This window comes from Heterocephalus glaber, unplaced genomic scaffold (assembly GCF_053883595.1).
Source record: "Heterocephalus glaber isolate CG9 unplaced genomic scaffold, H.glaber_assembly_v1.0 deba00000331, whole genome shotgun sequence".
Classification (NCBI taxonomy): domain Eukaryota; kingdom Metazoa; phylum Chordata; class Mammalia; order Rodentia; family Bathyergidae; genus Heterocephalus; species Heterocephalus glaber.
Genome location: NW_028258142.1, coordinates 65,387,105 through 65,414,859, shown reverse-complemented (window position 1 = coordinate 65,414,859; position 27,755 = coordinate 65,387,105). Strand labels below are relative to the sequence as shown.

Sequence of the window (27,755 nt, the reverse complement as noted above, 5' to 3'; positions counted from 1 at the left end):
GCCGCCGCTGTCGCCGTCGCAGGGGCCGCCGCCGCTGCCGCCGCCGCCGCCGCCGCCACCACCGGGGCCGGGCTTGAAAACATCTCCGGTCGCGGTCCGTCCCTCACCACAGCCGCCTCGCTCCCCGCACGGCCCCGCTCCCCCATTGGCTGTGGCGCGGCACGTGACGCGCGCGCACGTGACCCGGCGGCAGAGTCGCGCCGTTGTGAGCGCCCCGCCCCTCGTGGGTGCAGGCGGGGGAGGCCGCTGTGGGCCGGCCCGCACCGGAAGCCCGAGCGGCGGCCTGGCCTGGGAGGGCGCGGAGAGAACGAGAGGACGCAGCCTCAGAGCGGAGGCCGTATCGGGCCCCGTGGCGGCCACGGAAGCGGCGGCAGCTGGAAGCTTGTGGAAATGGCGGCGCTGGGACGCGGCTCCACAGAGGGTATTCACACGCTGCTTCCAGCAGGGACCGGTGGAGGGAGGTTGAGCTCGGTCCCGTGCGGCCCCGCGCGGGCCGCCGCCTCGAGCTGGGCTCGGGCGAGGCGGGGTCTCCGGGGCGGGGCGCGGGCCTCTCCTCCGGGGTCAGGCCGGGTGCACTGCGCCTGCGGGCCGCACCTGCACGGAGCCCGGTGCCGCTAGGTGGGCCTCGTCCCCCCCCACGGACCGTGCACCTGCAGCCGCGACGGCGCGACACACCTGGCCCCCGTCATCCCTTACACGTTGCAGTGCGTTTTCCACTTGCAGGATGGAGGATTCCAGGGAACTGCTACCTACAGGGCCACGGCACCTTCTCGGAATGCTTTTTTTGGTACCGGGGATCGGACCTTGTGCATATAAGGCAGGCGACGGAACCACTGAGCTAAATTCCCGGCCCGGGATACTTTTTATCTGTCTACGTAGAGGTTAACTTGTAGCAGTTGTACCTGCCCAGCCACCCAGGGAGGTGTGTACTCCGCAGTAAATCACCTGCTCCCTCATCAGCAACTGTGGGTCTAAATTCAGCGTCCAATTGCGCATTAGTGAGTGCAGTCTCACGTTTAGGTCAGATTGTCCTTTATGTCACTGATATGAGGGCTCCCATTCGACAGTCAGACTTTTCAGGAAAGCTGAGTTCCAACAAATTACTTTATAAAGCAGAAGCCTACGATAAAGACCAGGATTTTTCTTTTTTTTCATTTCCTAGACTTCTCCCACCTATGATCATTGAGTTCAATATGAATAGTAAACGAGCCTTTTTGGCTAGAGGTGGAATATTGTTACGTTTAACTTAGAATATGCATCATGTAACATTTAAAAAAAAAATAGTCAAGAGAGACTAAGGTGGAAAGCACATACTTTTAAGATTTTGAAAAATTACTTCTCTCAAGATTAAAAAAAAAACGTACATTTTAAGGACATATAAGACTTAGTAAATCTTGGGCTGAAAGTGTAGTTCAGCGGTAGAATGCTTGCCTGGCAAGCAGGAAGCCCTGGGTTTGAGCCCCCTACAGTGCAAATAATAATCAGTTTTTAGGCACCATATTTACTGATGAACAATTAGTGTCAAGCACGAGCCAAACAAGGACTTTGATAAATCCTGAAATAATGGGATTCGTTTATATTTGTCCAATTGTTGAAGCTGGCTGTATTTCTCTGTTTACAAAAGGAGTGTATTGTAGCTTGTTTCTTGAACTGGATGTAATGTACAATCGCATTCATCCTTTCTTGTAAGTTGTAATGGCCCTGCAACTGAGAATTTATTTGCATGTCCAACAATCTTCAACTGATGATTATGCTGATTTCTTCCATTTGTATATATACAGTGTTAGAAGGCCGAGGAGACTAAGGATTTTGTACCTTTGTAAAAAAGATAAATGCTTTTAGAAAAAACTACCTCCTATTATTATACCTACAATGGGCTTCAAGTCTTACCAGTTGGAAATAGAGTAACAATTGTGTCCTGTAAATATTAAAATGTTTAAAGGAATATAAATATATAAAGCTTATAGAAACATAATGTTAACTTAGAACTTCTCTGTGGCTAAAGATGGGAAAACAGTGTATTTGAATTCAACAGAAGTTTTACTTCACAACACCCTAACGTTGGTAAAAGTGACACTAGGTAACTGTTAACTTGATCACATAATGTCTTCGTGGCCACTGATAGCAGACAACTGTAAAATGGTGCTGTCAAGTGGACATAATATTTACAGCTGCAACTTGCCAGGTTACCAGGGTGCACACAGAGCAGGATAACCAAATAATAAAAAAGTTTATGTAGATAGGAGGTTCACACTTTATTTCTCCAGCGACATATTTACAGCAGAGTGTAAATTAGAGGCCTGCTTGCACACCAAACCCAGGTCCTTTAGGTGGTTCAGTCAACGAGGTGAGACCTCCAGCTGGCTCACAACAGAAACGCCCACTCCTGGAAAGAAAAGCAATGCTATATTTACTATGTGATGACTAACATTTGTTAAAATTGTAATTATTATAACAGCTCATTAAGTAATTGTTCCCCCTGTCCCTAGATGCAGGTTGTATGACCCAGAAGACGTCCAACTTTATTTTAATAAACCGGGGCTCTCTTATTTCTTGGATTGGAATTTTAGTTGGATTGAAATAGGCTGTCACAATGACTACAAAGAAAACACACATTTATTTGTACACTGCATTTAGATAGACGCTGGATTCCCTGAGTAATCTGAGCGATTGGGAGACTGTCCCTTAGAAGCAGTGAACCCTAACTCTATTGTATTTGCTTTGTAAAGGCTACTTTTTTTTTTTTTTAAGTTGCAGAGCAAAGCTGAGCATGGTGGTGCAACCCCGCAATCCCAGCACTCTGGGAGGCTGAGGCAGGAAGATCACAAGTGTGAGCCCAGCCAGGGCAACTTAGCAAGACCCTGCCTAAAACAGAAAAATAAAAAACATCTGGGCATATAGCTCAATGCAAAGGCCCTGGGTTCAGTCCACAAAAACAGACTGCAGACCATTTGGCATCTAGGGCCATAAAGAGAACAAAAACCCAAAGGGGTGCCAGTGGGGGAACCTATTAGGAGGCAGTGGAGAGGCAGGAAGAACCTGTCTTCTTCACCCCACACACTTTCCCAGGTAGCCTCTTACCTCTGTCCTGCCTGACCTCTGGCGGGAGCCCAGCTCAGCGCCTGCTCCTCGCTTCACCCCTCCACTCCCTGTCTCTGGTGGTTTACCTTGTTCCTGCCCTGGAGTTAGTGAAGAACTAACTTAATTTGTATCTTTTCAGTCCCTTCTGGCTTGGCTCTTCATATTCTGTCATCAATCCCCTAAAAGTCTGTTCCTTACAGCCCTCAAATGAAACTTTTGTTGCAGGGATGAAAAATGACATCACATAATCATTTATAAGATCTTTCAAGCTATATATATATAATATATATATATTATATAAGTACATAATATAAGGAACCAAGTAATTTACTGTAATAAATAAGGCCTACAAAGTCAGAAATTAGTAACATTTGTATTGTCAATCTTTTTGCTATAAAAACCAGATCAAAAAGTCACTGTGTACTTCCTATTAGAACCTAAAACTAATGTGGTAAGTGGCTAAATAATATTTAACTTGAAAATCAAGCAGCATCTGGCATTGTAATCTTTAAGTATCAACTAATAATAGGTATACCTGCTGCTCTGATTTAATTTTATAGGACCTTGTCGGTTAAAGCTCAGCTACCTCTCCATCAAATTTCTTCCACTACCTACTTTTCTCTTCCTCAAATGTCAGAATGGAATGTGATGTAAAAGTTTCACTTTAGAAGTCTACTGAAAGCTAAGCATTTGGTATCAAAGCCTCTTACCACTTTGGATATGGGGCTTAAATGAATAAGCTCCTTAATATTGATATCTTCTTTGCCAATACAAAGTAAGATTATACACACTGAAGTTTCTGGAGCAACAAATGGAAGAATCATACATACTTCATGAGCGCTTAGAAGGATTTTGGAGTTTTATAAATGGAAGTAATTTTTAAAATAATCTGACCCAAAGTTTCCTAAAGCTTGCTCTGTGAAGCAATCCTCCAACATACTTTAAAGAAAAAGAGTTCCGGTGGTCCAGGATGTCTGTCTGCAAACCTTTCTCTGCCATTCATACAACGCACATTAAAATACTGTAAAGTCTATAAAACTGTTTAGTCATCTAATCACTTACTAAACAAAATGACTTGATACTGCATACTTAAAATGCTGCCTATAAATTACCTTCATTCATTAAAATTCAAAAAGTAAATGTGGTGTATTAGCCATTCTAACACTGTACACATACGTACCATTTTAACATATTTGCATTTGGAAATCATGGCCTTTCTGTGAATTTTTATGGCTTACAGAAAAGTACTAAAAGTACTACTTTATGAAAGTTTAGTACTTATCTTTTTAGTATTACTGAGATACATCCATCATGGTCCCTTTTTTTTTTTTTAATGGTACCAGAGATCGAACTCTGGTCCTTGTGCTTGCGAGGCAGGCAGCAGAACCACTGCCTACTTTGTGTATTAAAAATCCAAAGTGTCTAGAACAACTGTGCTAGAACTGTAGCCTAGTTACTCAGTTTTTTTTTTTTCTGATACGAGGAATTGAACTCAGGACCTTGTGCTTGCCAGGCTGGCATGGCACCACTGAACTAAATCCCCGGCCCCATAGTAACCTGTTTTTACATTGAATAGACAGAATTCTGCATATTTTAAGATATCTTTATAAAACTCAATATGAAATATAAATTAGATGTTATTTATACTCCTTACTGAAAACAACTTCTATCTTAATTATGGCTTCTATCTTAATTTAATCAGTAATTTGAAAGCAGGCTTAGAAGTTACTTTCAGTGCCTTACGTTGAAAATAAAAGCAATCCTGGCACATAAATATAAAGTCAAAATGAGTATTATCTTACCACCATTTAATATTTTCTTTCCATTTACCAAAACTAATAAAGGCTCTAGCTTACACTGTGGACAAAATCCCAATGAAGAAATATAATGAATTATCGATAAGCAACATTATTATTCATGTTAAAAATGCTTAACCGTGGTACTTTCTTATTAATGTTGTTATTAATGTTGAGTACCTATTTTAAAAAAGGAATTCTAGTTTGACTCGTGGCAGTCTTACCTAGACCCGAACACTTTGAACGACCACCCAGCCTTAATTCATCTGCTACATCCCAGGGTCATAGGTACCTGAGAGGACTCTGCTATGGATGTCCAACAGGCATGCCCACCACAAACTAAACACAAATCTTAACCTTTCTTAACCTAGCCCACATCTCCATTTTAAAGGAATCACGGAAAGGCTCAAACCAGAATGGTGCAAACACTCTTAACTCCTCAGTCCAACAACACCGCTAAATTCTCAACTACTCTCCACATAGCTCCAGGACGGTATTTTTCACCAGACGCCGGCTGAAAGCTCCCAAGAACAGCTCGTTCCTTCACACAGGGCCCACGGCAGGCTCCTCCAGCTGCAGCCGCGCTGTGCTCTTCCCGTCCCTTCAAAGCCCCAATACCCTCCCCAGTATTTTCCTTCCCCTCATTTTTTTTTTTTTTTTGGTACCGGGGATCGCACTCGGGCCCTTGCGCTTACACAGCAGGCGGCGAAACCACTGAGCTACAATCCCCGGCCCTCCTCCCCCTCTTTAAATGGTTCCCTCTAGCTCTTCGTTCAGACCGTGACCCCAAAGCTTCCTCCTCAGAAAGGCCTTGCCAGATGGAATTTACTCCTGTTCTCTGTCCCCTATGCTGCCTTGTTTTTCTTGATAGCATTTATCACTCAGATATTTATCGCCACCACAAGTGTTACTGCACACTCACAAACTTTATCTTGTTCGTAACTGACATTTTGGTAAAAGAAATGAATACTGGGTCCGTAATGTAATATAATAAAGTAGACAAAGTATTACAGTTTGTGGCAGGAAAATACAGTACTAGATCAATGTCTATGAACCACAGATCAGGGTTCACAAGAAAGGAAGCAAGAAGTTCTAAGCAGAATTATGACTACAGAATTATAAATATCTAATTAGAAGAAAGGGAACCATCTAAAGAACCTAACTAGATTTCACAAGGGAAATCTGCACATAAGATTTTTTTTTAAATACCCAAAATATGAAAGAAATTACAGGTTAAGAAAAAAATCTGAACACTAAAGAATCTGAAGCCTATGGAAAATACTATAAAATGCACACTTTGGGGGAGACAGCAGGAGTCAGAATTTTAAACAAGAATAAGGAATAGGACCACTGGCCCAGGAAGATACCACAATGTTAAATGACAAAGTTTCATTTCATTTGCCAACAAAGACAGTGATATGGTTTTACCTCCTGATAAAGCAAATATAAGATATGTGTGGTAGCACATGCTTGTAATCCAGTGCTCTGGGGGCTATGGCAGGAAGATTGAAAATTCAGGCCCTGCCCCCACCCTGGGCAAATTATTGACTTGGGGAGATCCTGTCTCAAGATAAAGAGGGTGGGATGTAGCTTAGTGCAAAGGCCCTGAGTTCAATCTCCAATCCCATAAAAACAAAAACCAACCAACCAAACACCACTGCAAGTGTAATTCAAGAAAGTTAGGAACTAGAAAGCAAATACCAAACTTCTTCAAGCAAATGTATGCATATAGATTCAGGGTTATGTGTCTCTTAGAAGTTGTCAGTAGGGGTCAGCTAGTGTTTTCCAAACTTATGTTGTATTGATCTTATTTTCTCATTTAATAGGATTGTAAGTCTGTCAGAATAATGGATGTATATTTCTAGGGAGCAAATTACAGAATCACATTATACCCTCTGACTTCAACTTCAGGAATTGTTATTTATAATAAAAATTAGGAAAATTATTTTGAAACAGGGAAAAAACACATGATATCTTGTTCTAAACTTCAGAATACTATATGGCCACTAAAACCTACAAATGAGAGAAAGGTTTATATAACAAACAGAAAAAAATACTTGTAGGAGGGTTACAACTATATATAACCATACAAACTGCTGCTAGTATTAAAAGAACTCTGAACATTTAGCTACGGAATAGGGTCTTCAGCAAGAAAATAGGTAGAGCACAACAATAGGATGGCAGCATCTTGGACAAAGAGTGGGTAAGTTGAGAAAGACTTAGGTGTTCTGACCATGAGTGCACTTCATTGCGTAATGTGTCTGAAGGAGAGTTGATGTAATTATGATATGTGTCATATGTGGAACAAAGGAGGCAGTCCCACAGTGTTCTATCTTACTCAGTACGTATCTCGAATACAATCGTGTTGCTTAAGGACGAAGGTATGTTCTGAGAAATCCATCATTAGGTGACTGTCACTGTGTGTATCAGAGTGCACGTACATAAATGACTTTGGCTGTATGGTGTTGCTGACTGCTCCTAGGCTACAAACCTAGACTGTATTACCACACTGAACACTAAAGGCAGGTTTAACAATTTTGAGCATTTGTTTGTCTAAACATGTTTTAAAAAAATAGTGAAAATACTAAGTTAACAGGAATGTTTCAGCTCTATTATAATCTTACGGGATGACCACTGTGTATGTGGTCTGTTGTTGACCAAAATATCATCATGTGGCATATGACTTTACTGTGATTAATTTAAGTACCACATTGAAGTCACAAGCCAACTAGAAATCCCACAGAAGGGCAGACCAAAACTAGGTCATATAAGAAAACACAGTGGAAGAACTGTGAATATTGAATCTGACCCAAAGATATGGGGATGACAGGATCGCTATTTCAAGTAACAGAAGCGCTATTATTTGGAAGAAGCATTAAAATTATCTTTCGGTAGAAAGTAGAGACAGACTTTGGATCAACCTTCTAGCAGGAACAAAATAGCTTAGTAAATTTTCCTTTACAAATATTTAGGTACATATCAGATAATTATCTGGTAGGATTTTAGAGAAAAAGATTTCCCTAGAAGACAAGTTGGTTTAGATATTATCCAAAGTTCTTCCCAATTAGAGATTTATAAGATTAATTTAGGTTAACCCATTAAAGCTGTATTATATATAAATGTAAGCATACCTTGGCCCAGGTTTTGGGATTCTGCCAGCTTTCAGCTCATCAATAATTTCTTCAATATCCTTAGATGTCAGATCCTCCTAAAAAATTTATAGCAGTCATTGAAATTACTTCCTACTATAGAATTCTGTGCATCGATTCTTGGCCTTTAAATCAAGTATAGTAGCTGAAATCTGTGTAAATCCCCTATACCAATTAGTTTGTCTCTCAGCTCCGAACATAGTTATCAAGAGAGCAACAAGTGAGGAACTCCAATACACAGCACATACCACTCATTGTAATATGATGAGCTACAGCTGAGGAAGAATCTAGAGTGCTAAATGTGAAGCACCTGCACTGGAGCCCTGGCTCCACCACTTAATACCAGTACTCTTGGACAAGTTATTCAGACTCTTCAAGCTTATTTCTTATTTGTAAACCTACCTGAACCTGTTCAGAGGATTAGATGAGAAAATGAAGTAGAACAGTGTCAAGGCACAAGCTCAATAAATGCTATATTCTTGAAGTACAAATAGTAATTAGCATCAGTAGTTATACTAATTTATAAGTAGATTCCTTAATCTATAAAGATCTAACTACTACTAACTGAAAGAATCTCTTATTTCTGACTGTTCACCTGTAGGCTACTGTATTTAGATTTACAATACTTCATACAAAGCCTTGATTATTTAATTCCCATTTAAATTGAGAAATAAATGTCTGGAGTCCAAAACCCAATGAAAACCTGGGGAGACAAATGGAAGACCAAGCAAACTTGGCTTCTGAGTTTAAAAGCCTACAGTGACAAAGGACAAAGCCCAAGCCCAGCACAAAAGAGTCTAAAGAGACCATCCAGCTTTAGATCCCCCAAAGCTAGGCCCTCAATGTGAGGGAAAACTTATACATTAAACTGACCCTCACAGGGCACCGCTCATGTGAAACCTTGCCCTGGGGAAGTGGAGGGAAGCTTGCAGTGTAAGGAGATAAACTTTCTGAGGCAGTAGGAGGAGGACTTCCAGGCACAAGAGAGGCAAAGCAAACTCCTTAACACATTCACGAAGGAGCCACAATTCACTTCTCGCTGCCAGGCAGCTTGAACCGTCAGTGGTACATGTATGACTGTCTCATCAGGCAGCTTTTAATTTTATTAGTCAAAAGACCAATAAAGGTATTAGATCCGTTAATACCAACCCGTGATACAAAGCTGATGGGACAGTTATGCATGTTATCACTGGTGGCGTTTAAGCCAGCAGGAACATATTAAAGAATCTATCATCACAGTAGGAACAACTAAAGAATTTCCATACATGAATCCTTAAGTGATAAAAGCTAACAAAGGAGCACAAAGGAAAATCATGATATAGTTAGGTCAAAGAAAAAGAAATATCAAAACTCACGAGGTGCAGCTAAAGCAGTACTTACAAAGGTGTACAGTGGTGCCTTGGTTCATGAACACTTTTGTTTGCAAATAACATTGTTCACAAACAGAAGTGTTTGACAAAGTTTTGTTTATTTGCAAACTCTACATGAGGTGACAAACATGACCTCGGCCATCTTTCCCACACAAACACAAACATGGCCTTTTCCAAAATCATGGACCAAATTAAGTTCATTAGCTGAGCTAACACTGTACTACTAAATCTAAAATTCTTAGAACAGCAACATAACATTAGTATGGGTTCATACATAAAAAGTTTAAAAACATGTATTAAAAAAATACACATTAAATTAATAATGGATATCTTTGGAGATGAAAGAGGCAGAATAGGATTTGGGTAACTTCACCTATACCCACAGCTTATTTCTACAAATAATAATAACAATGACAATAATGACATAATAATACCTGAAATAAACGTTGCAAAATGTTAACCCTTAAGTCTGGGCTGCTGCTATTTATATGTAAATGATCTACTTTGTCATAAAATCCTTAGTCATCTTCTGGAAGAAGATACAAAAATGTTTAAAGAATTTTTTTTTAAACCAACTAGGTAATTATGCTAATGATTTTGTCTAAATGAACAAGTCAGAAAGCACCATCTACAGGACATGGAATTAATATTTTAAATATGACATCAGAGAACTTTAGTTTACATTAAGTGGAATACTTACATAGTAGTTGTCATTTATTTGAACCATTGGTGCGTTTACGCAGGCCCCTAAACATTCCACCTCTATTAGAGTGAAAAGTTTGTCAGGTGTAGTCTCCCCAACCTTTATTCCTAAAAATGTAAATGGATCACTGTGAAGGACTAGGTTACAGCTTAACAGCAGTCTGGTTTAAGAGCGAGAAAGCAGTTCAGTGTATTATGGAAGCACAGGTATAATCAGACCATGTGGTGAATGTTTAACTTTAAAAAAACTGACTACAGTAAACACACATTATCATTAACCCTTCTCAGAATACTCCCTCTTTTCTTTGAACACACTTAGGCCATTGTTCTTGTCACTTTCTGAAGCAGTTCTGCAAGTTTCTTCATGAGTGTCTTAAGTTGTGGTGTCACAGCTGCCTCAGTGACCAGAATTAATTAAAAACATTTACCTTTCTTAGTTATTTTGATTTTAGGGAAGATCCAGAGGTTGGACGGTGCCAAATCCAGTGAATAAGGTGGATGAGGACACACTGTAATGTTTCTATTTGACAGAAATTGATGTAAATGCTTGGTCACTGTGTATGATCCAAAAATACAGTGAAGGTTAAAAATTTTTTAAAATAATTTTTACACAGTAAGACATTTTGTCATTAATCCTCCTCAAAATACTGCCCTCCCCCTTGCTTAGAATACACCCATCTCATCATTCTTGGCAATGTCTTTTACTATAACAATTTTAAAGGTTTGATATTCACCCTGTTTTTTGATCACCCTTTTTTATATACAAAAAGTATTCCAAAGCATTAAGTTTCTTTAAGAAAGAAGACTTCTTTATGTAATTACACTGTAACATTCCAGGAGTTAATCAAATTTTGGGACTCATCTCCAATGTTTACTGTTGTGTAGCAGTGCATCAGACTGTTTTCTTTTCACTTTGATTGTAGTAACTGAACAAAAAATGTTACAGCCACTGTACCAGATTGGCAGACTCAGAAAACTACCGATGCCAAAGATTATTAAGAAGGTGAGGGAAATGGGTAGTACTTGCATGTATTTAGGGAAAGTAGTAAAATATGATAAAATCTGATCCAGGAATTGTACTTATACATAATCTCAGTTTGAAACAGGACAAGTATGCAAGGGTATGTGTACATGAAAGTAACTACAGATTAATTTACAATTCAAAAAAATAAAGCAGACAGGGCCAAGGATTTAGCTCAGTGGTTCCGGCGCCTGACTTGCAAGCGCAAGGTCCAGAGTTCGATCGCCGGTACCAAAAAACAAACAAAAAAGTAAAATTATTTTTGGGCTGGGGATTTAGCTCAGTGGTTTCGCCGCCTACTGCGCAAGCGCAAGGACCTGAGTTCGATCCCTGGTACCCCCAAAAATTTAAAAAATAAAGCAGACACACACACACTGTGCTATGGAAGGACAGCCAGAAATAAAGTGCAAAAAGCAAACTTAGACAATTACATTTATGCACTGAGTAATTAAAATAATGTAAAATCTATAACACATTATAAACAGTTATGGAAATGTTGTATACCTTGGAGGTGGGACTTGGGCTGACTTCCACTTTATATACTTTATTACTGCCCAATTACTTTTTATAATATCTAACTTAACAGAATTAAAAGATATTTTCTTTTACTTCATCTGACAAATGTAAATGCAGCAATCACAGTTTTATATGGAATAGTGCTCACTTATGTTTACTTTTTTTTTTTTTTTTTTGGTACTGGGGATCGAACTCAGGACCTTTCACTTGTGAGGCAGGTGCCGGGAACCTATAGGATCTTTTAAAATTTCTTTTCCTAGGAACCATTCTTACTTTGCTCATATCTTATTCTATGGCTTCTTTGCAGGAATACATGGGACAAAAAGGTCACTTTTTTATGTAACACAGGACACTATAAAACAATATTCTAAACAATGAAGAAGTTAAAACTCATAGAAGCTTTACAAATAAAATTCATGATTAAAATAGGTTAAAAACTCAGCTTTGAGGCTGAGAATTAGAGACAAACATGAAATAGAAACAAAGATGAGTAGAACAAAACAAAATTTTACTGGCAAAGTATAGGTCCAGTAAGATGGCAGAAGTTGGAAAACTTAGGTAGAATTGTCAAATTTAGAAACAATTCTATTTTTTAAGTAACAGTTACAAATACAATGTATCTCATACCAAGCTTTTGCTGAATGGCCTCCAGGATGCTGTCAGAGTCTCGGAGCATGCAAGGTGTTGTAGTGCAGACCTGAATGTGGTACTTCCCAACTGGCTTTCGGTTGTACATTGTATAAAAAGTAGCTACTTCATATACTCTCATTGGAGGTACTTGTAAAATTTCTGCAACCTAAAATATTAGGAAGTTTTTAAAGAAGATAATTACAATGTTTATTAATTGAACTTTGGATATTTTATTTTAAAAAATTTCAAAACTGCCTCGATTTGGTAAAAACCTAAAAGTTCTAAGAGCAGAAAATGTACTTTTATCTGGTAGTTGTGATATAAACCCTTCAATTTTTCCAAACATCTTACACTTAAACATAACACCAGTACTTCCTCCTCCTCCCTTCCCCACCTGTCTCACCCGCTCAGAAGGGTACTCTTTTCTCTACATCTTTCAGTATTATGAACTTACACTTTGATCATTTCAGCTGAGATATTTTTTTAGCTGACATTTTTTAATTTAAATTCTTTACATGACAAAAACTTAGCAATCAACTACCAAGAAAGGAAAGTTTAACTCTTCACCAATTTTTCAAAATAGCCTGATGTTACTGGTAATATATAGTGTGCAAATATGCCAACAGAAAAAAGGTAGAATCAAGCATCACTATTAGCTCATACTTTTTACACGTATCACCTCCACATCTAGATATGGCAACTAAGATGTGGTATTCCTACCATGCCTCTCCAGAAAATCTAAGACACAGCTTCTATTTCACATCACAATACTTTGTACAGGAGCTGGGCCTTACAGAGTAGCATTTCCTAATCCTTTGTACAGCAAAGAAATGACAGAAAATACTTGTCTGGCATCCTGGATTTCAGGACTGTGCAGACCCCTCTTAGCACACTACTCAGGCCCAGTCTATACGGAAAACGAGGCCTCCACACTGCTTGTGAGGGCTGTTCCTTGTACCACTACCATGACTCTAATCCTAACTTTCTAGGTGACCTAGTATCATTATCTACTGAGTTGGAAGACTTGTACCTGGCATTCTTAAAGTGTGTGTGTGTGTGTGCGTGTGTGTGTGTGTGTAGCTGACATATACGTGTCAGTGGTCTGCCATGAAATTAGTTTATTAGTGGCATTTCAAGTGACAAACAGGTTAAACTTTCTCATAGCAAAAATTTAAAATAAATGTATTCTCAAAAGACATCTAATCACAGCTCACTTGTGAAAGATAAAGTAGTTGTGGTATTTAATTTGGTAGTTGTAAACCAGGGATATGCCTCTGACTCTGGGGTACTACCAAAAACATGCCACCACTATACTGATTTAATAAACCTGGAGCGAGGCCTAGATTGTCTGATTTGGAAATGGAATTCTGCCACACACTTCCCTATACTTTCTTGACTGTTAAGGGACTAATCAGAGAACTTTTGGATTTTTTGTTGTTAAAGTCGAGCATTTCTTCTGTTGGGGGAAGGAGAAACAGTAACATTAAAATAAAAGGGCTGGAGATTTAGCTCAGTGGTTCTGCCGCCTGCCTTGCAAGCGCAACATCCCGAGTTCCATCCCAAGTACCAAAAAGATAAAAATAAAAAGTCCCAATGGAAAATGGAAAAAATCTTGACTCTGTTCTCTATATTCTATTTTCTGCCTCTCCCTAAGTAGGACAATATGTTTTAAATGCTCTCATATTAGCATTATTTATTTTGCTGTAAGGTTGCTCTCTGCAAGATTTCCAACAGGCATGCTATTATTAAAAACATAAAATTTTTGTAAAAAATGAAACAAAAACTAGGGTTAGAAGCATATACCTAAATTATTTAGAAAGTGGGTATTAATTTCTAAAGAAAATTAACTTCCAAAGAAATATGACATTTATTAAAAAAATAACCAACTATGTTTACTAAACAGTATTTAAACTAGCTCTGTAACATTTTTTCATAGTGAAAAAATTATTAAAGGTCTACATGTAATAGGAAACTGCAACGCAAGTAAAAGATCAATTGACTAAATCTAAAATTTGCATTTGGGATTATTGTATGTAAATGGAGGACACTGCTATTCTCTAAGAAAGGTGATGGTCTGGCCTAACAGTTATGAGCAAGTCAAGTTTAGAAAATGAAAGAATAAAATGCAGCAGCATCTGTGGTCAAGTAAAAAACACTCTGCATGGCAATGACTTCAGTCCCACCTCTATATTTAGGGATCATAACACAGTGACTGGAAGAGTTCAGCCTCATTCAAAACCATCATGCTGATGAGGACGCAAGTTTATATAACATTGCTTAGCATTACATTATATAACATGGATTCTCATAAAAATCAAATTACATATGGTTTTTGTATGGCACTTTGTAAATGATACACTATATTACCACACAAATGTAGAAATAACAGGATATAGAAAACCTGAACTTTGGACTACTGCTGAAAACTATTTGGAAAAAAAATCTTAAAATACATATAGAATAACTTCATATAAAGTGGGGCATCCATAGCATTTCTGTAGGTAGATTACAAAGTGGCATAATCAAGTGACATGAATATCACATATTATATAGACGTTTGTTAAGGCCTATAGCCAAAGATGCAAAATATTAAAAACATTCACACTCACTATGAGATTTTTAATGTAATTCTAGTGTTGAAACAGTACATTAATTTTCAGAATATGTTGTCACTAAACACATCTGAGATCTTTTATCTTTACTATGACCATTTCCCTCAAAATGAAGAGAAAGAAAAAGTTTCACCATGAGTCCTCCAATATTTTCAGCAAGAATAGAGAGCTCTACTTCAGTTCAGTGTATTAAGAAAATTATTAAAAACATGAATACAATTCAAGGAAACATAAATGACTGAAGGGCTACAAACTTGGAGAGGATGACACCCATGATGAGCAGACTGACTGTGTGAGGAAGTCACTGCACATTACCTCTCCTCTTTTCTAAGGCAAAAGTGAACTCAGTACCTTGTTCATAGCAGAGATGGGCAACCACCCACTCTGCCTTTGGGCTAAGTCCAAGACTGGAAGCACAGCTGCCGCTTTATGCCCTTCTGGATAGTTTCTTACAATTGCCTCTATCCTCTGTGTAGAAGAAAAAGCATGAAGTTTATCTATCTGGAAGATACGAAATAATCTGTAAGTTAATTATGTTAATTTAGTCATACCTTATAGTTTTCTGGTGTGAAATCAAATGGAGTATCCGGATTATTCTCAGGGGTATCTCTGTGCTAAACAAAGAAGAAAAAGTTTTCTGAAACTATCAAAATTATCTGAAGTGTGAATAAACAGTATTCATTACTAGACTATTACCAACCGTTTAATCTCTCCAGTTTAATTCCAACACAACTTATGTCAATCTATCCTTCCATCAAAAACAGTGACTAAAATATACAGTTGATGAGAGTGCTTACCAAAGTTAGCTGAAATCCAGCTTTAGAACAGTTTTGGAAAGGTGAACACATTCCCACCAGCTTGGACCACAGGTGGTACACGCATCACTGTGCCATCGGGCGGCTTGTATCACTGGTATGGGACCATACGCATACCAACCAGTGGTTCAAGCCACCTGGCAGCCAGACATAGGAACTGGCCCCATCATGAACATGTTAAAGAAGCTTTAGTTCCAAAATAAGAGCAAAATAAGTGTTATCCAACTTTATTAGGAATAAGATTTTCTTATTCAGTTGCCAAAATATTATCCATTATTGGAAGCCTTATGAAATTAAGACACAAAATTTGGAGTGTGAACACATGAACATTTTCCAAAACAGTATCAGATTGCCCAAGGAATCCGGGACCCAAAAAGGTTAAACGACCCACTACTTTAAGGAGTTACAAAAGTGCCGTCTGTTTTCCACAAATCGAAACCAGCAACATGGAGAAGGTTATTTCTTTCTTCTCCTTTAAAGAGCAGAGCAAGCTCTCTTCAAAAACCGACAAGAAATGGCAAGTCAACAGGAAATTGACTCACCCTGAGATTAACACATCAGTGTTTTGTATGTGTGGTAAATACAGAACTGAATTTCTTGATAAGCTAACTCTCAGTTTTGCTTTGTAAAAGGACATGACCAAGAGGAAGCAATATGGAAAATCTGGACAATAACTTCAAATACGTAGCCAATCTGATAATGTTTTAGACAAAGGAGATAAAAGCAGGAAGCTACTACTTATACCACTAACTAAATCATCATACAGATCTACATTACCTTTAAACACTAGGCTGATCCCTGAAAATACATCATGTCAGAAAACATGGACATGTTATCTAGTCCTTTCTGAACTGTGCAATTAAGCTGGGAAGTTCAGACTTCTACCTATAGTTAAAGCCTGGAAACCTAAAAATCAACTGCTAATGTATTCATTCACTACAGTACTAAAATCTAAGATTTTCAAACTAGTGCCATTTTATTATTTACCAAGTTACGGCCTCAGGACCTTCAGAGAGACATGACTCGGATTTTTAAAGAACCCAAAGTGAAATGAAAATCAGGTTAAGGCTCACAATAATTTCACCACAGAACTATCTAAATTCTTACTCTCAAAGTTTCCCTGGTGCCAATTTAAATGAGGTTCAGATGGAACCACACATCTTTTAAAATGTATAATTCAATAAGCTATAAATTCCCACAGTGGTCAGCATATACCAAAGAGTATTTTCTCCCCAGTGCTGGGGATAGAATGCAAGGCCTTCTGCATGCTAAGCAAGTGCTCTACCACTAAGCTATACGCTCAGCTCAAAATATTTTAGATATTAGTGGATTCAGTCCAATTCCCAACTCTTCTCGTTATGAAGAGATCTAATTACTTACCACAAACAAGGCTCCTCCGGCACCATTCTGCACAGCTGTCTTATGCAAATTCCTTATCTGTCTTCCCTAAAGTTTAAAATTTTAAGATTAATCACAACCCTTAAAGTGTAAGATTTATAATTTAAAACAACAATGAAGTTACATAAGTAAAAAAAATCTTAAGAGATATAGTCCACTACCCTTCTCCATTTCAGGAGCTATAAGAAAAAGGGAGATCCAAAAGCAGGCTCTTAACCTGCCTAAGGTCACACACATGTGGAAGAAGCATGACCACTACGCAGCTCTGCTCTACTGAGATGTGTCATCCTCTCAATTACGCCCGGCTGACTAGCACTTGGGGAATTCGTGTACCATCAACATCACACATTTCACTTTTGCCTCAACCAAACTGGGTGCCAGCTTTCATTTAATGTGGACCTTTGTGAATGTTTGCACTCTGAACAAATGAGCCAACAGTACCCTTCTTACTCAAGTAGTTCACAAACTCCAGCCACACAGGTGGCTTCAGTGAGCCACTTACGATCCTTTGCAGGCGGACAACACACAACTGCTTTGGAAAGAACTGGATTGTTCTCTCCACTGCACTGCACTGCACTGCACTGCACTGCAGTGCTCTCTGTGCTCTTGCTCCTCCCCTCTACAACTGCCCTCCCACCCTAAGCAATTCAACATCACACAGTCCTACAGTTTTGAGTTCTGTGAACCAGATGAGAGGGTACCAGATTAAACCAAGCAGGAACTGACTAAAGAGTTGGGCAATTCAAAGGCCAACAGACCACAGAGTAATACAACAGTAACATATTTAACCCTTTCCCTAGCCCAATTAGTATTTCTATAAAACACTTTAGCAAAAAGAAAGTACCCAGATACAGAATGTGAGACCTAAGTACAAATATGGGCGTGATAAATGTTTCCAGGTAATTGTGGGGAAATACAATCAGAGAGGTCCCCCTGTGGGCTTCAACTGTTTGCTTTTCCTTAGGCACATGGTGGACACACGAGTTTATATTCCTTATGTTTTGAGGGGGTTTTTTTTGGTACCAGGTATCGAACTCAGGTCCTTGCGCTTGCAAGACAGGCGGCGTAACCACTGAGCTAAATCCCCAGCCCTATTCCTTATGTTTTCATATAACTTCTTTAAAAAATGTGACACAAGGACTGGGGATTTAGCTCAGTGGCACCCCGCCTGCCTCACAAGCACAAGGTCCTGAGTTGGATCCCCAGTACCAAAAAAAGAGTGACACATTGAAAAAGGAGATGGTTATGTTCTTAAACCTTCAATTTCTCCCAAATTCAATCTGTGAAATTAAATATGAGGTTAGGCCTCTTATCTCTAATTTCTCTCTGCAGAACCTGGACAAAGATTAAAAAAAACAACAAGGCTATAATTTCTAGTGAATAGTAGAAGAACAGTATCACCAAAAGCTCTGAAAAATTAACTGAAACTAAAATTTAGAAGACCATCACTACTACCATCACTTTAGCTGAGAATATTTTTTAAATTGTTTTCAGAAACAGTGAGTTATGTAAATTCCGAGAAGAAAGAAGTTGTCCTCTGGGCTGTTTGCCTATGTTCTTGTGTCGGTACAAGGTGTGACTGAAGTATACAGTGGGTGTTAAAGTTATTACAGTAAAAGACACATTACCATTAATTGCCCTCGGAATACTAGTTCTTACTTAGAACAAACTTTGCCCGTCATTCTTGCCACTTTCTGAGCAGTTCTGGAAGTCCTCTTTCATGTCTTTAGTGGGCTGTCAGGACTGACTCAATGTCCTGAATTGATTCAAAACATTTCCTTTCATGGTAATTTAGGCTTTGGGGAAGAGCCAGATCCGGTGAGTGAGATGCAGGCACACGCACCAGTGTCTCTGTGAGGCTGCCCATGGTGCAGACTGGCAGCATTCCAAGTATTTTTGATGACGCCTCATAAAGACACTTACGAAAGAGGATTTCCAGCAATGGATCAGAAAGGGTCAAGGATGATGGAACAGGTATGCTGGAATTTAGGAGGCGCTATTTTGACCAGATTAATAGAAATGAATCTTTCACTGTAATAAATTTTTTAAAAATTTAGGGGAGGTGTAGAGGAAGGGGGAAAAAAGAATTGGCATGTATTATGCACATGAACCAGTTCACCACAATGAAGGAATATAGTCATTATGTACTGCATACATGTACTAATGGAAAACATTTTTAAATTGTGACATCTGAGCTGGGCATGGTGGCACACACCTGTCAGCCCAGTACTTAGAAGGCTGAGGCAAGAGGATCTCCTGGAGTTTGGGGCCAGCCTGGACTACACAATGAGTTTAAGGCTAGCCTGAACTACATAGTGAGACCCTGCCTCAACACCCCCAAAAATAAATAAAACAAAATTTTGCCATTTGATAGGTAATAAATTGTATTTTATTTTTTAAAAAATGTTTAACATTAACCATGTATTTTGATCACCCCTAGTATGTAGCTGACAAAAAAAGTCCTAAAAATGATGCAAAAAAAAAAAAAATGTACTGGTGCCAAAATTACATCTGGAATTAAAAATTCTAGAGTTAACACAAAAACCCAAAACATAAACTATCATCCCTATTAAACACACTAATGAAAGAGCTGGAAAGCTGTAATTATATTATAATGATAAAATCATAAGACAAAATAAGTAATGTAAAATATTTTCTTTTGTTTTTCTCTATTTTTTGAACTTCCTATTTAGCAAGGATATACAAACCTAAAAAAACTCACTTAAAATAAAACATTCCCTGGATATGAAACAAAACATCATCTCCCTGTATATCAAATTAAATACCAACAATTTCTTAAGAGAGCTTGGGTTTTGAATCAACATTTGATCCCTTTCTCAGTAATCCAGGATGTGTCACGTACTTCAGCTGAAAATGTGGGCTCTGGAGGCCCCTCGGAAGACGTCTTTAAGGCCCAGGCAGCCGTGTACTGTCTGTGCTGGAGGTGCTTGCTTGCTGACCTGTAACCTCAGACACAGGGGAGCAGCTAAGTTCTAAGCGAGTCCTCCCAGTCTGTTTCTGCCTCCACCATTCCCACTTACTTTGTGGCCCTGCACAAGTCGCTTAATATTTTTAAGCTTCAATTTTTGTACCTATGAAACAGGGACTTTTTTTTCTTATTGGACTGTTTTGAATTTAGGTAGAAGTTTCTTTGAAGGCACTACAGAACCTGCTAAAGCATTATTAGCTGACACGGGATAAACATTTAGTAACTAGAAAACACTCAAACTGCTTTTCAAAAACTGGACAAATTTTTTTTAAAATTGTGCTTTAGCCGGGCGTGGTGGTGTATGGCTGTAATTCCAGCACTTGGGAGGCTGAGGCAGGAGGATTGCTGTGAGTTTGAGGCCAGCCTGGGCCACATAGTAAATTCAAAGCCAGTGAACTAATAGCGAGATCTTGTCTCAAAAAAAAAAAACCAACCAGGGCTGAGGATTTAGCTCAGTGGTTCCATCATCTGCCTCGTAAGTGCAAGGACTCGAGTTTGATCCCCGGTACCAAAAAAAAAAATCCAGCCAAATAAACAAGTAAAAACTGTGCTTTATAGCTGGCTTTAACAAGGAGTCACCATCAGAACAGATTACTGAGTTTCTTGCATTTGCACATAATTATGTTTTATTTATATCCACATAAGGCTATGAATATTTCTGGTGAAATTGTAATTTAGATGATTGAAAAATAACATCTACTTCCTAGTTTCTGAAATTCACATAACTTCCCTTTCACTTAAGGAGTGGAAAGGAGACCAAAGTGCTGATCCCGACTTAAGCACGTGTTTGAGCAGAGGCGTGACTGGCGCTCTTACTCTACGCCATCTTTCGGGGGTTTCTGCAGAGTACCCCAGCCAAAAGCGGACAACTTTGGGGTCCACAGCACCCACCTAGGCTTCGGCTCCAGGTCTCACCTGCCTGTGGGGTTGAGTGTCAGGGGCCGGGGAGTGAAGTCTCTGCCCCGACGTCCCTGGCCCCACCCAGGAAGTTCTGGCAGGTTGGCTGGCTAACCTACAGATGGAGCAAAATCTCAGTCCCTGCACATGGCTTAACGAGAAAGTCAGTAAAATCCAGAAATATGCCAGCTTCCATGTTCTGATTTTTCCATCAAAATATGTGTATTAATAACGATATAAAAAACCAGCAACAGAGATTGCCTAGGGAGGAGAACCAAGCTCTCTTTTCTTGGTGATACATCTAGCATATATCCTTGGGGGCCTGCTCTAGAATCTGTCCTGTTTACAATTACTCAGTGTGTGTATGTGTGGTTTTTTGAGATAAATTCTCACTATGTAATTCAGGTTGGCCTTAACTCTTATATAACCTAGGCTGGCCTCGAACTCTAGGTGATCCTCCTGTCTCAACCTCCCAAGTGCTGGGATTACAGATGTGAGATTCCACACCCAGCCCTACTATTACATATTCTTGCTTACTGTTTTTTGCAGCATGTTTATATAAAAGATTTAAGTTTGTAACAACGAATAGTGTTTAGTTTTTCCTGTCACACTGCTTCAGGCATTATTTCATGTCTGTGCATTACTTTGTCTTCAGCTGACCCTTCTCAATCCAAAACATCCTGTCTAATGTCACCAAACTAATCTTACTCTCCTGCTGAGTTGTGGTTGAAAGACTAGCATTAAACGTGCACCAGTAAAACCACTGTTTCTAAAAAAAAATGTTTTTCCACATTCTAACACCTCTTAAATTGGGATGTATCTAATTGGTAATGTTCATAAACATACTAAATGTGGAGAGAGAATCCACCAAATGGGATAAAACCAGCTCCAGAGTCAGTTTCCCCATCTGTATAACCTGAGTAACAGTACTCTTTTGCAGAGCTGGTGAAAGGATGAAAAGCATTTCATGGAAAGTGTTTAATTCACTGCTTGGCGCATGGGAAGGAAGCACTGTACCAGTGTTACCTGTCATTAGCTGCAGTGTGTCAGACGCTAAGCTTTTCCTATATTACTTAATTCTTAAAATTTTCTACAGGGTAACATTTCGAGAAATTAAAGATTGAACTTATGAAAACATCTTCAAGTTACATCACTAATTAGTAGCAGAATTCACATTAAATCCTAGGTCAGTGGTGGCAAACGTGTGGCCCACATGCTGCAGCAGGCTGTTTGTATCACTGAAAGCTCTAAAAGGCTGACCATCACTGTCTTCGGTCATGACTTCAAAGGCTATCACCTTAGGGCCGGAGATTTAGCGCAGAGGTTCTGCTGCCTGCCTTGTAAGCACAAGGACCCGAATTCGATCCCCAGTACCCCCCCGCAAAAAAAACAAAGGCTATCACCTTAATGGAATGATTTTAGGACATCAGACATCTCACATCCACATATAGGAAGACAGATTAGAAATCAAAAGTCTCTGTCTGTCTCTCTCTCATATGGAGAAGTGAACCCAGGGCCTCTGCACACTGAGATATATCTCCAGCCTTTTTATTGTTAATTTTGAGACTTGGTCTCACTAAGTTGCTCTAGGCCCAATTCGGGTTTCTTGAGGATCCATCCAGCTCAGCTCACACTTTGGTCCAGTACAGTTTGCATTATAAAAGGGGGGCTGGGGATTTAGCTTAGTGGTTTTGCCGCCTGCTGCGCAAGCGCAAGGACCCGAGTTCAATCCCTGGTACCAAAAAATAAATAAATAAAATAAATAAAAGGGTACATCTTGCAGGGAGAATTTAAGGGCCAAGGAAGCTGCCAGACAAAACTGACAGAATCAGTAACCTCATGAGAAAGACAAGACCAGAGTCAGGCAACTGAAAAACACCCTTTTTCTTTATTGGCAGCCCACTGAGAAAAGGGCTAGCTATCTTTTAGACCATCTCTAACATGTATACATCAAGCCCACCTTCACTTGTCGGGCAGTCTATCCTCATAGAAGCTAAAGCCCTCACTGGATTTTAGTTACCATCTTCTGGGCATTTTCCACCTTCGTTATGCTATTCTGGAGGTGAAGGACTAAAACCTGTGCAGTACTCGGTGTGTATTATACAGTAATTAAAATAAAGCAAAGGATATGTTCTATTTCCAATAGTCTATTTACCATTTTCAAGTATTCTGTCTGGATTTTACTGTAACAGCACACTAAACTGATGCTGCTAATGGTAAGATCACTTTTCTATGTTGTAAATCATGGCTCAGAACCTTAACTTATAAGCAGAATTTCCTGACTTCCTCCCTCAAGATTGCAAACTTTTACTACTGTGATAAAATTAAAAGTTTTCTGCTCACCATCATTAACTACAAAATTCTGCAATTTAATCCCAGTTACTTCTCTACCAGAAATAATCTGCAGATGTGTAAAGTACTTGTTCAAATGAGGAGGCCTATTATACTGATCCACAAGGTAACCTTTCCTTGTGCAGAGAAGTCATTTTAGGGTTACGTTTCCCTGTCTTTACTTGCTAGCAAGCTTGGAAATTCTGTACTAAAATTACAGTGGGCAAGATGGCAGTACTGTACTCAACCTGGTTATATTATCCACCTACATAAAATGCTACTTACAGAACAGAACCTGGGCCCCGTGGTACGACATATGCCAAGGCCTTTAGGAACCTTCTCCACCTCCCTTTCCACGCTGGCCATTCCTTCTCTACCCTACCAGGCATTCACTCTCCCTGCCTATACCGGAACACGGCTCCCACTCATCCACCATGACCAGTTTAACGGCCCCTCTTCTCCCTCCACAACCCTGAGCCTTCATCTCTTTCACTCACTCCAGTCTCTGGTCAAACTGCCACACCCTTCTATTGTGGCATCTATCAAATTTAGACTTATGGCAATTTCCCTTAGTGCTCTTGAGCAACTTCAGAGAGGAAGATTTAAAAACAAAACAGCAACAGGACTTTCAAGCAAACACAGCCATTCAGTCTCGAGAGGCAACAACCAATACTCTACAAGGTCCTGTGTTGCTAAGCTATGGTGTTCAATAGGTTTCCACTTAAATTTTCAACCTAGGATGGGTTCATCTGAATGTAACACCACCTTAGGCAAGGATACAGTGGTATACAATGTACACAATGTTTTGGGCTTTTTTCTACATTGAGAAAGATAATTTCTTCTGAGTTTTTGAGCCAAAATGAACATCCTTTGAGATGTTGCAAAATAGGTTTAAGAATCTTTGATCTAACGGGAAAACATTTCATCCCACAAAATGTTAAAAACTAGAAAGAAAATGCCATCACTGAAGGTGACATACTCCTTGCATGGCCGAGTAGATATTATCAAGCAAAACCAATGAAAAGGAATGACAAACTTTGGGGAAATATTTAAAAGCAAAAAAACAACCTTCTGGAGAACAACCAAAAGCAAGCAGACACAGGAGGAAACTGTCCAGAAGCAGCCAGTGAGGTTTGTTTTTGTTTTTTCTCTAGATCTTTTAACCTGAAGGCAGGCATCTGTCTCAGGCTGGGGAGCTAAAACTGAAAGAAAACATACAGCCCTAACACCCTTACCAGTGTGAACACACAGTACCTGCAGGTCTGACCCCCGCCCCGTACCATTCACTGTGCTACAAACGGATCTAACCTCTTTTATTGGTCTTTTTACTAATAAAATTAATAAAAAGCCACTCAGTGGGACAGTCCCACATGTACTGCCAGTGGTTTACGCTGCCCAGAAGCAAGACAACCACCACCAAGGAAAAGTGGGAGAGCCATGAAAAGAAATGTCAAAATAGGTATAGGTAAGAGCCCCAGGGAACTAAAACAAGGGAGGCAGATAGCAACTGTAACAATATATTAGGCTAGGCTTTGAAAGAAGAAAACATTCAGGATCTCCAAGATACAATGCAAAATTATCCAGCATGGCGCATAAACCATTTTCAATGGGGGGGGGAAATGCCGATCATTGGACAATTTCAAGACATCTATAACTATGGTTAAGGATACAAGGAAAAATATCTCCGATGACGGAGAAAACATACTGACACGTGAAAATCCCACCACAACCCTTTCAGCTACCAAACTAAATGCAGTAGCTTGGGAATGAGGCAGTGAGGAGTTGCAAAGTGGTATCAACAATACAGAAAACCATGGACAATTACAAAGGAAAGGAAGGAATATGCCCAGCCTAAATCTATTGCTCCATTATCCATAGTTTTTAGTCAGTTATTACAGCTATTATTACAGTTATATTACAGTTATTATAAGGTTTTAAACCACTTTACAGGAAGGAAAAAAGGGGGGCTCAAGGTCACAATTGATAGTACTAAGTTCTGGGCTTTATTTGCTTTTCTTTTCCTTTTCTTGGCAGTGCTGGGGCTTGAAACCATGGCTTTGCAAATGGCAGATAGTAATCTACACTCACAGCCCTAGGCATTTTTAAAACTTGGCGTTGAAATCTTTGGTTGGAAGGACTTGGAGGTAGCCAATAATGCAGAAATTACTGTAATAGACTAGGCAATTTCTTTGAAAATGTACATGGTCAAAATCTCTCTTTGGTAAGAACTTTCAAAATTATAGCTTATTCATGGTTTTTCCTGATTTTTCTGGGCCCATTCTGATCTCCCACAATTAATGAAAGGTTAGGTGGGCCTGGTCATGTAAACACAGGGCATCCTCACGTAGCAATGCTATGCAGCATCAAAATGACAGTACAGGGCTGGGGATTTAGCTCAGTGGTTCCGGTGCCTGCCTCGCAAGCGCAAGGACACCTGAGTTCAATCCCCGGTACCAAAAATAAAAATAAAAATAAAAAAATAAAAAATAAAAAAAAATAAAATGACAGTACAGAAACCTTTACTGATAAGCTGATCAGAATGTTATTATGGGGAAAAGCAGGCTACAAAAATGTATAATACCTCCTGATTTTTGTAAAAAAAAAAAAAAAGGAACTTGGAATCAAAATAGATTATGGATTTTATTTTTTGAGCTTATTTTATTTGCTCTTATTATTTTTCCTACAATATATTGTGCGGTTAAAAAAAAGAAACACACTTGTCAAATATTTAATTGGTCACATAGCTATTTATAAAAATTTTCTTGTATTAGTTAAAACTGCTTCTCAATGTATACCTTTTACCTCAAAAAACGAAACAAATCCGGGTGCTTATTTCTCCCTTTCCTGTATCACTACACAAGGTGCGACCAACATCTCTCATCCAGGGTTTTGCACGAGCCTCTTTCCACCCCCTCCCTGCTTCTGCCTCCAACCAAACCCACTCTGCCCTTGGTCCTACCCAGTCATCTATCCCAAATGGAAACCTGATCCTATGCCTCTTCTACAACCTTTTGCTGACTCCTCACTGCCTCAAATTAAGATAAAGCGAGATTCTTCAGTAGGACACACTCCTGCCCCTTCTACCTCGAGCAGGAGAGCTGGCGGCTCATACACACCAACCTTCTTCCTGGCACCATGTTTTTTCATATTGTCCTGTCACCTAGAATCCCCTGATCCCTTCTGTTAGTATTGTTTTCAGGAAAAATCTTACTCCATCTTCAAACCAGATTAGATGGCTCCATTCAGATCTAATTTAAATCGTGGCTCCCTATGTAGTTCAGGGTGGCCTTGAACTTACTAGGTAGCCCAGGTTTGGCCTCGAACTCGCAGCGATCCTCCGATCCTCCTGAGTGCTGGGATCACAGGCGTGCACCACCACGCCAAGCTTACACTGTGTCTTAATGTTCCCTTTACGTGAAAAGTAACAACTCCGCCAGAGCAAGGGTTGTTCAAATCCATTTCTAATCTGTCTTGAAGAAAAAAAGAGTACCAACCGCAAGAGATGTAAAACGCAGGTACTCAAGTGTTTGGCCCACTGAAAACAAGCACCACGTGTCACCTACCACTACTGTCATCCAGTGTCAGGGGACCCAGCAGTACACGGGCCACCGTAGCACCTTCGACTGAACTCAAGCGGGACGACGCCTTTGTATAGCTAAGAAAACAAGGACGAACCAAGGTCACCGAGCTGCCGAAGCAGTGAAGCCACCGTGCGACCCCGAGTCCGGTCCGACTCCAGGACCCACACGGTCCACACTGACACACACTGGCTCCTCTCTCGCTGAGAACCGACTCGTCCTGTTTCACTGCTAGAAAACCAAACCACCACAAACCAGGCTTCTTCCCAGCAAGTGCCCTGCCCCGTCCCTCCTGACACCTCCATTCTAAAGTTAACCCTAGTGTTTCGCGCTCTGCGATCAGCCTTTCGCAGAGACGGACTTGGGCCTCGGAAGCCCAGGAGACCCCAGTGAGTTCCAGCGGGCGCGGTGTCCGCGGTGCCCTTGATAGCCGGCTTGGCGGAGTTATGCACCGAGCGCTTCCGACAGAAAAGCACAAGAGCCGGAAACGCGGGCCGGGCCGCGCGTCTCTGGGCCCGGAACAGCTCCCGGGACCCGGCAACCGCGCCCCGCGCCCCGCGCCCAGCGCCGCAGGACCAAGGCAGCAGCGTCCTCGCCCGCCGCCGGCCGTCCACGCCCAGGCTCCGCCGGCGCCCGCCGCGAAGGAAGCGAGGCCCGAGGAGGACGGCAGCAGAGCTGGGCTGTCCGCAGCCTCCTTACCCACGGGGCGGTGAGGCCGGCAGCCCGAGCCCGCAGCGCCAAGAAGAACATGGCGGCAACGCCGTCCCCCTTTCCAGGCCGGAGGCCCGCGCCCAGCGCGCGAGGATGCATGGCGCGCGCGCGCGCGCGCGCGCGCCAGAGCGCGTCGGGACGCAAGGGGGCTGCTGGGTT

General features: G+C 40.4%; 1 protein-coding gene and 1 long non-coding RNA gene across 2 annotated transcripts; one reads left to right on the top strand and one right to left on the bottom strand.

Annotated features, from left to right (window-relative positions):
* The first annotated feature begins 72 nt into the window (after positions 1-72).
* LOC110350863 (uncharacterized) lies at positions 73-4,420 on the top strand. Its single transcript, XR_002397784.2, has 2 exons — positions 73-421; positions 724-4,420. It is a non-coding gene; the product is annotated as an uncharacterized LOC110350863 (long non-coding RNA).
* Ndufv2 (NADH:ubiquinone oxidoreductase core subunit V2) lies at positions 2,231-27,755 on the bottom strand. The gene is made up of 8 exons (XM_004853225.4): positions 27,585-27,755; positions 17,073-17,138; positions 15,429-15,491; positions 15,229-15,345; positions 12,263-12,431; positions 10,097-10,206; positions 8,009-8,085; positions 2,231-2,386 (listed from the first exon to the last, which is right to left on the bottom strand). Exons 1-8 carry the CDS (start codon positions 27,693-27,695, stop codon positions 2,293-2,295), a joined length of 807 nt encoding a protein of 268 aa, XP_004853282.1. The 5' UTR covers positions 27,696-27,755; the 3' UTR covers positions 2,231-2,292.